The 9,388-nt window shown below is 39.5% G+C and overlaps 2 protein-coding genes across 2 annotated transcripts; one reads left to right on the top strand and one right to left on the bottom strand.

Moving 5' to 3' along the window:
• Positions 1-4,447: 4,447 nt before the first annotated feature.
• Positions 4,448-6,002, top strand: LOC147818552 (secretory phospholipase A2 receptor-like). The gene is made up of 3 exons (XM_087176620.1): positions 4,448-4,821; positions 5,270-5,559; positions 5,640-6,002. The coding sequence occupies exons 1-3, from the start codon at positions 4,521-4,523 to the stop codon at positions 5,826-5,828; spliced, it is 780 nt and encodes a 259-aa protein (XP_087032746.1). The 5' UTR covers positions 4,448-4,520; the 3' UTR covers positions 5,829-6,002.
• Positions 6,003-7,445: 1,443 nt separating this feature from the next.
• On the bottom strand, positions 7,446-8,980 carry coa3b (cytochrome C oxidase assembly factor 3b). Its single transcript, XM_023416286.2, has 2 exons — positions 8,778-8,980; positions 7,446-7,764 (listed from the first exon to the last, which is right to left on the bottom strand). Exons 1-2 carry the CDS (start codon positions 8,944-8,946, stop codon positions 7,658-7,660), a joined length of 276 nt encoding a protein of 91 aa, XP_023272054.1. The 5' UTR covers positions 8,947-8,980; the 3' UTR covers positions 7,446-7,657.
• Between the last annotated feature and the right edge of the window lie 408 nt (positions 8,981-9,388).

Raw genomic sequence — 9,388 nt, 5'->3', positions numbered from 1 at the left:
CCACCCCCTCCCAAACCAGAGTCAAGAAGTAGTTGTCGGCTTGCTAGTGTAAGAAGTGACTGGATTGGAAAGTCAGTCAAAGTATCACAAAGAGACACGAGATGACTACACAGAGACACAAACAACTACAAGGGGATGCAAATGATCACAAAGACACACAATATGACCACAGAGAGAAGCAGAATGGCTATAAATACATTACACAAGGATACACAACAACCATAAAGATGTTTTGTCGATCTCATTGTGTTGTTCCTGTGTAAGAAGAAGATTTACATGACTGTGTCTCATATTCTGTCCATGGCTGTTTGGAGTTTCTATTATCATCTATTTACATGATTTCATATTAGAAAATTTTAACTTTATTTGGCATTTTCATGTGTAACACTGAAAACCAGTTTTATTTCTCAAGAACCAGGACTTTAAATGTGAGTCTTAACACACTTTTACTCATTCTTTCTTTCCTGTCTTCTGCAGTGATTTGAGTGGATGGAATTGTTTTGATCCCAAACATAGAAGGGGTTTCTCTAAACTGAAGTCTCTTCAGATAACACAGTGGTCTCAACCAGGCGTAAGTGTGTAATCCCAGTGCAGCATCTTATCGCCCCCTGGTGGCCATGTCAGAGGGTTACCATGTGATTCCAGCACAGCTGCCCTGACAGACCAAGTCTCGCTGCTCTGAGACAAGAGAGACAGATGATGTTGAATTCTGCTGTTGTTTATTGTTAAACAGACATACAGACAAGGAAAACTTTAAATGGAGAAAACATGTGAAACACACAAACTCTGCTTCCACGCAGGAGTAGGAAGGTGTAAAGTAAATGAAAATTGTGTGGCAAAATTACCACTGTTATCACAGTGTATGTGTGATGATGGTCTCTCAGTCTCCTGTCATAATGGAGAGGTGATTTGAGGTCCGGTAATACACTGACTATAGATAAAAAACCCCACATCAATAATATCACTTTAACTTGATGTTCAATATTCTGTGAATATCTTTTACATCTTCAAATACTAGTAATACTAGTAACTTGCTCAACACTATTGAGGCACATTTTTCACCAGATTTACACCAATATTAGTGAACGTTGTCTTTTAGTTTTCTATAAAAATATTTCATGTCATGTTAAATCTAAATCTAAATGCTAAATCTAAATGTTACATATCAAATCTAGATTTAAGATTTAGATTTGACACCAAAATTTAATTAAATACATATTTTTGAAAGAGAAAAGTAAATATGACAAAGTTCACAAGCATTGGTGTATATCTAATAAAAAAAGTGACTATAAAAAAAATTCACACCACTTTTTTTCAACATTGTTTGGAGCTAAATCCTCCAGTTACACATTAAATCTTCTGTAAATGACACATGTAGGAGAAGACTGAGATATATAGGTTTAACAAGCAGTCAACAAGCTAAGGTCATGGATAAAAGCTTCTGCCAAATGAGTTAATGTAAATTTAAATGTATTTACTGACCATCAACAGCTAGTTTTATGTTATGGAGCATGCTACAGCAATACAATACATACAATCTGAACTTTATATCTGCCTGCAACATATATTTGAAAGTTATGTTAACATATGTCCACTCATTTAAATACCTCCATGCCTCAGTGATAGACAAAACAGTGCATTTGATTAACTGATGTCTTTATACTCTCACCTTGTCTAATTGAAACAGTAATTCAAGAGTACAAGTTTAGGATTCCCCATCTCAGTGAAGGTGCTGTCAGCCAGTGAAAGGTTGCCATTCAAATATCACACACACTCACACGTCCAGGACAACAGGTAGAGTAACACTGCAAACAGGTCAAACTATGAGCAACAAATAGGGGGTCTCTAAATTTATATGAAGCCTCAATCAATCACAGTTAATTAAGTTAACAATGATAATAAAAAAATAAAAAAAATTTAAAAAAAATGATTAGATTAACAAAGGCAGGAAGAGGAGTACAGAGATTAATAATTAATTACTGCAAAAGGCCCATAACCCTAGCCAATCCTTCACATGGGAAAAAACTGTGACAGTCAATGTTACAGTCGGCTAGAGAGAGAGAGAGTGAGTGAGTGAGTGAGTGAGTGAGTGAGTGAGTGAGTGAGTCTACTTCTGTTGTCCCCTAAATAATCTTCCCCAGGGTCTTAAGGCACATACACCAGTATCGATCCTTGGAGCACTCCTGTGGGGAGGGGATGGGATAAGGGATGTTTGTCCTTGCGCCCAGTGAGATCCACACCAAGATGCCCGTGTCAGAGAGGATAGACAGGACAGGCTGCTGATAGGTCCAGCAAGATAAGGACCGAGGACTGAGCTGCAGCTCGAGCTTGGGGCTTCTGTCACAGACAACAGAACCGTCTCAGTGGAGCGGCCGCTCTCAAAGCCCCACTGGTTTGGATCAAGGAGGTTAAGAGGAGGTCTGCTAATAGTTTGGGTTAAGAGTGACGTGTTGTAGTTGGTGAATAATCCACCAACCTATGGATCCAGAGCTCCCCATGCCATACTGCAAGTGTCATGTTTGGTTATATTTCTCAAACTAATTGAATGAAAAGCGTGTCCATACTGCATCTTAATTCTCATTTTTACTCAATTTCTCAATTTTTTTTCTTCTTTCCCCTGTTTCCCTTTTTCAAGAATGATATAATAATGATTTTGTTCTCTGATGAAACAGTGTGCCTCAAATATTTGGGAGAATACAATTATTTACATCTATACATTTATTTTCTTGTGATCACACAACATTTTGTCCACAGGTCTTCATCCACGTACAGAGTTTGCATTCTGCCTTCACAGCCACGGCGCAGCACACACACATACACAGAGACACGTTGGACAAGACAATGTGACCGAGTTAAAAAAAAAAGAGACATGACATCAAGTCATTACAAGCACCTGTTTAGCAAATATGCAATGTTTTGTGTATCACTGAGGCATGGAGGCATTTGAATGTGTGGCTGTATTAGGGCACGAGAAAAAGAAAGCACCTGTCATCAGTAAAATAATTAAAAAGCCTTATATAAAGACTAAAACAGAAAATATAGAAATTACAAAAATTGACCAGTGCATATCTCATTTTCATTTTCAGCGACCTACCTACCTACAATCTAATTTCACAAACCCGTGTCATGATGTAAAACCAGGATTAAGTGAATATAGAGGATATTCATTGATGGGTTGACATTGTTCCAGACCGAAATATCTAAACAACTTGGATTGTCATGACATTTTACATTCGACAGACATTCGGTGAGAAGATAAATCTAGTGACCTTGGCGATCTCCTCCATCAAGTCAAAGTTTTCCCCTTTTCCAGTGAAATATCTCAACATCTGCATGACGGATTTGGTTAAGGCATTAATGGTTCCTAAATGATGTATCCAAATTAAGCTTTGACATTAAACATTTTATCTGATGCTGTTTTGGCTTAATTTCTCAAGGGGGTGAATTTATGCTGTATTCCTTCCTGCTCTAGTCTTGTATGTCACTTCCACTTTACACTTTACACTTTTTCTATGGTTTACATTGACTACCTTATATGTGCATGCTGTTCAATAATCTAAGGTCTGGGTGAGCGAGTAAAGGAGTAAAGTTTGTTGTTTAACCTGCAACATTTCTTCTGGACTGGTAAGTAAACAGCTGTTGATGCTAACACTGGCTATGTAGCAAAAGCAACACTTACATATAGTTCCTTTAACAACAAGTACCATGACATAATGTAATGCATATACCTTTTACAAGGACTGAACACCAAGAGGCACTAATCCCTGCTTTGTATATCAGCTGGCGCTCCACTGGGATTTGCCAGATGACCGGGGAGACAGGAAGAGAGAGAGACAGAGAGGATGGGTAGGTGACTTGCAACCTTATAAATACCATAGCTGGCACGATAACTCTGCTTGGTGTTGCACATTGCTGTGATTGTCCATCAGACTGAAAGCTGGTTTCACTTCTGCTATTGCCCAAGGTGAGTGCTGTTATACAAACTAGGAAAACGAATAGTGCCAGGCACTAAGCAGCTGTTTAACAAGTTTTACAAGTAGTTTTTTTTTGTTTTTTTTTTAAAGTAATGTCTCAGTGATTCACAGATGTCATAACAGTGTTAGGGACAAAGTAGTTCAAGGTTGCATCCATAATTGAGTGCACAAGTTGGTGAATTACTGTTTGGACTGATCAAATTAGCTCTTTTTAATACTCATTCAGAGATCTGACAACAGAAACAAAATGAGAACAACTAAAAATGTGAAGCCTACATTTTATAATACATCCCACTAAGTAAAGTGTATTAATATATTCCTCAGACAGCACGGTACCATATAAGTACATAAAGTATGCAACTATTAAAAAGGTAAAATTTCTGCACTACTGCTGAGAAGTGTCATCAAACTACCTGCACCAATCACTGCACCATCACAGCAGCTGTGAGTCCAGCAAACAAGTTAAAAAAAAAATGTTGTTAATGAAATAATTGCTCTATAAAAATGTTCATGTAACTGCAGGTAAATCCTCCTGTGGCAGATATAATGCTGAAGATTCTTGTCCCGCTGCTGCTCCTCCTTCCTTCTGTGTGTGGGCAGGTGGGAGGACTGCGAGCTGCCAAGTTTAAACAGTACCCTTACTCTGGTTACAAGAAGACCTGGGCAGAAGCACAGGTCTTCTGCAGGAGGAATCACACTGACCTGGTCACCATCAGAAATGAAGAAGAGAATCGGGCCTTTGTCAGTGGCGCCGGCTGGATCGGTTTGTACCAAAAGGACTCAAACAGTCCATGGAAATGGTCCAGAAGAGGAGAGATAGCCAACTTCACCACCTGGATGTCAGGCGGTAAGCAGGGCCAGCATGTCACTGAGTTAATCATGTCAGGTTTTGTAGATCATACTTCATTGTTATCATACTATGTCAATATTTGTGCTGTGCACTCAGTGTTTTTTTTATGATGAATAAGTAAATAATTATAGATATGTAAAAAAAAAAAAAAGTATATCTACACAAGCTTTGCCCTTTGCTGAACAGAGGCCAGTTTTTTTTTCTTTGGGAGAGCAGTGTGTTCGCTGCCAGATGAGTGAAAATTAAGTTCTTCTTAAAGTTCTTCTTAACAACCGTTCACTTAGCTCGGTTTCAGTTTATACCTGTTGACAAATAGACAGAAGCTAAACAAAATATTTCAGAGATGTGTATCATTCATCGTCCATCGTGGCCTGAATGAAAAGTTGTTTGGAGCTTTCATCTGCAGCACTCCATATCTCTACCTCACTTCTCCTGCTTCTTGCAGAGCCAGACTCAGTTGATCATTGTGGTTTCAAGGAACGCAACACAGCAAAATGGCAAGGCGGCCTCTGTGAGGACAAACCTAGTTTCATGTGTTTTGACAAGAAGCTGGTTCTGGTGAAGGAAAAGAGGACGTGGGAGACAGCACTAAAGTACTGCAGGAATATGGGGGCGTTGGACACAAGTAAGCCTGTCTCGGACTACCAAAACCACCGCTATGACCTCGCCACCCTGATCACTCAAGATGACCACGACTTCGCACGACAGACAGCACGAGAGGCCATCACTGCAGAGGTACGACAGTTTTACCAGTGTATTGTGTTACTGAGCAAGCTCGTCCTCTGTGTTTACATCCCTCTGCTAAATGTTGGTAGGTGTGGACGGGCCTGCGTTTCCTGGCCGGTGGGTGGAAGTGGGTGGGTGGAGAAACAGTGACGTACCAGGGTATTAAAGGCTGCCCGACGACGAAGCTCTGTGGCACCCTGGCGAAGAACAGCACCAGACCGTTCGGGAGAAGGGACTGCAAGGAGAAACTGAACTTCCTCTGTTACATGAAGAATTAAAAGTAACTAAGTACATTTTCTCAAGTGCTGTACTTAAAGTGATAATTTGGGTGTGAGGTACTTATACATTGCGGGTGGCCGTGGCTCAGGAAGAGGCGGGTCGTCCACTAATTAGAAGGTCTGCTCCATCCGCGTATGTGTATGGGTGTGATGTATGAATGTGTGAGTGCTTTGATGGTCAGTCAGAAAAATCAACCGCCCGACCATAATAGCTGGTCAATTAACCAAATAGTTACTGGTTTTGTGTCTTGTGTTGATATGCAGCTTCTTAAATTACAGGTCTGTTGGTCAGGTTTGAGCTGTGTTCTAAAAAACATATTACAATTAGCGCCTCGCGGTTGTATCCCTCCGCCAACCAGCCAAGTTGCAGAAAATATAGAAAATCTCTCCTTCCTGAGTTAAAGCATTGAATAATGGCTGGAGGTGTTTTTGCTAAACATTATGATGTCACAGTGGAGTTGACCTTTGACCATTTGGATATAAAATGTTATCACTTAATTTTATCCTTATGGACATTTGAACTAAATTGTGTCATAATTAATAATTAGTTCATTTGTGAGTTCTGGCCAAAAATGTGAGGTCACAGTGACCTTGACATTTGTCTTTTAACCACCAAAATCTAATCAGTTCATACTTAAGACCAAATGAATGTTTGTGGCAAATTTGAAGAAGTTCCCTCAAAGCGTTACTGAGATATTGGCTTCACAAGATTGGGAAAGACGTACAGACTCGAAAACAAGATTACTCTGGCCCTGGCTGTCGCTGGCGTTGAGGCATGAAAATGACTGGAACAATCAAGAAAATAATAAGCAGATTAATACATAAGAAACATCATTAGTTGCAGACCAATATTGAATAGTTAGTACTTTTACTTTTGATACTTTAGTTAAAACGTTCCTGATGATACTTACATACTGTTTCTGTTGTTGTGTATTAATTCTTGGCGTCCAGACTCCATCTATTCATACAGCTGTGCAGCATCACCACTACTGAGTCTGGTCCAGTCTGCTGTGGGATCCCCCTTCACTGGGTGGTGCTGATCACATGATGTGGTAAAAGTGGGCCGTAGCAAACACTGCTGCAGCTGTGATTTAACCTGAGCAGCTGTTTCATGCTAACTTGAGCTTGCTGCACAGTTAACGCTGCTGTTACCTTTGATTTATTGCTTTTTGTTTCCATGGATTTGCCTCTATGCGCAGATCTCTGGTTGTGTCACCTTGCATCTGAAGTTTGTAAACAGAATAATTGTCCTTGATAACAAACAATAAATGGCAATACAATGCATGATTACACTGGTGATATGTTGCTACCCTTAGTGTAACAGTAACATTTGAACATTTATTTCTTAGTGGAAAATTCCTCCTTAGAAGACAGTATATCCACTGGGAAAGTCAGCCTCAAACATGTAAACAAACCACCATGTGGGGATGAATATATAGAGTGATTAGGTCAGCCAAAAAGCTGCAATGGATGTAGCTCCTTTTGTAGTTTTCTCCACTTTCTGTGTTTACTTTTCATGGACCTGTAAATAACTATACAGTAACTATATTTTCCACATGTCGAGGCTACGCTTGATTAAAGCAAACAAAAAAAATAAAAATTAAAAATTGTCGACAATTTCAACAGTAGATTTGTTGTATTTCCAAACAGCAAACAAACAATCAAAACATCTGTAATGTCCTTTTATGAATTACAGTGGCAAGTGTCTTAAGTATGAGAAGCTCAGCCGACGTGACCCATCACATGCCACTCAGTGTGATGTCCCCATACGGTCTGATGTCACACATAAGGGCCCACACTCCCCATGTGGTAAGGGGCCACAGAGCAGTTCAGGAGTTGGCGCCGGTCCGTGGCCCTCTGTAGACTTGGATCCTGGCTTCATCATCCAGCTCCTCCATGATTTTCTCCTGTTTGACGGACAGGATGGTGTAGCTAACTGGACAGCTACACGTTAAAGGAAAACATGACAACGTTTAACAATTACCCTCGCACCTTGTTGATTGTGTAAATTCATTTTATTTTTTAAATTTCATTCTTGGACTATGAACTCAAAGCTCTCCTAAAAACAAATGAAAATAGGGGGAAAACGAAGTACATACAACATTTGATGAGTAGTTTAAGCTCCACTCCAGTAGAAAGTGTTCAGGATAAACCACAGCGATATTTATGACTCTCACAATACATTTATATGAAATAGTGTATAGTAGACATAATAATAGGATAATAGGAGACATAGCGAACCAATTCAACTCTTGCCTGAAACCCAAGAGGATCCAAATCTCCTGCAGACAAAAATAAGGACACTTCATTCTAGACATGGCCAAGACCATTTTATGTATTAATATTAAATTTGATTTATTATTATTATTATTATTTTTTAATAGCCTTTGTAAGTAACACTAAAGCAGTTGTCATCTCCTCATAGTTTAAATTTTAAAGGATAATTCCTGTAATATTTTTTACTTCTTACTGTCAACAAATCGCATGAAAATCCCAAAACCAGTAATGAACTCATCCACTGTATTTAGATATTAGGTTTTTGATATCCAAACGTAGTGTAGGCGATACCACGACAGTTTACTTCATGTTAGTTAATGTAACCACAGTTACACTTTACAGTGTTAATGACATCATTGCTTAGCAGTGTTTCAAACATGTTAATATTAACTCTGACATTGGTAACTTGTGTTTATATACATTTTTAAATATTACATATCATGTAAGCTCTATCTGACAGTGCTCTTTATTTTTTTGTCAACCCCCACTACATCTTATGGTAAACAATACGATCATGTTAAGTGTTGATTCAGATTCATGTATATATCTGCAGCTGTGAGTTCAGCAGAGTCTTTTCTGTTTGTTTAAGTAGCTCACACTTTATTTTATTTTTAAATACAATTAAAGAAAAAACAGCTTATGACATCTATATGACCAGACTGTGAAGGATACACATCCCGACCACAAACGCCCCGATAGTCAGGCCGGTCAGCAGGTTCCGCCTGCGGAGCCGCGCTGCGTTTTTCCTCCAGTAGTCGAGCTCCTGTGGGCGGCGGAAGAGGTTGTTCTCTGCCGCTGTTAGCACCCGTTTCGCGGATCCTTCTGCTCCTTTCTCCGCCATGATTTGTTTGGATAATCAGCTGCTCGGGAGCGATGGTCGGAAGTACTCTCTGACATGACCCGGAAGCCGTCTTTCACTAAAGAAAAACAAAGTGCATACTGCCACCTACTGTACTGGAGTGTGTAGAATCAGTGATTATGAATTGAAATTACTATCAGATTTTAAAAATCATATCCTACTACTGAGCTCAGCTCAGCCTTTGTTATCTTGTAGCTGTTTGAAATTTCAATGAAGGCACATCCTTAGTAACTTTTGAGTGGAAATTACACATATAGTGTGATTTTTGTAGCTTACTGTTTTATAGACACGTTTTAGCAAAGAAACTTGGGAAAGAAACTTTTAGCCGTGCCGGGTTGTGTGTTTTCTCTTGCGTGAAAAGGCAGCAGAGGGAAACCGCTTGATTTGGTGCCTCTTCACCTTCCCGAGGAGCTGGACTCAGGCC

The sequence above is a fragment of the Seriola lalandi genome, unplaced genomic scaffold, assembly GCF_002814215.2.
Source record: "Seriola lalandi dorsalis isolate HSWRI2012SDOR001 ecotype SW California unplaced genomic scaffold, Sedor1 jcf7180002054563, whole genome shotgun sequence".
Lineage (NCBI taxonomy): Eukaryota > Metazoa > Chordata > Actinopteri > Carangiformes > Carangidae > Seriola > Seriola lalandi.
Note: the sequence above shows the minus strand (reverse complement) of the source record. Positions and strands in the feature narration are given on the sequence as shown.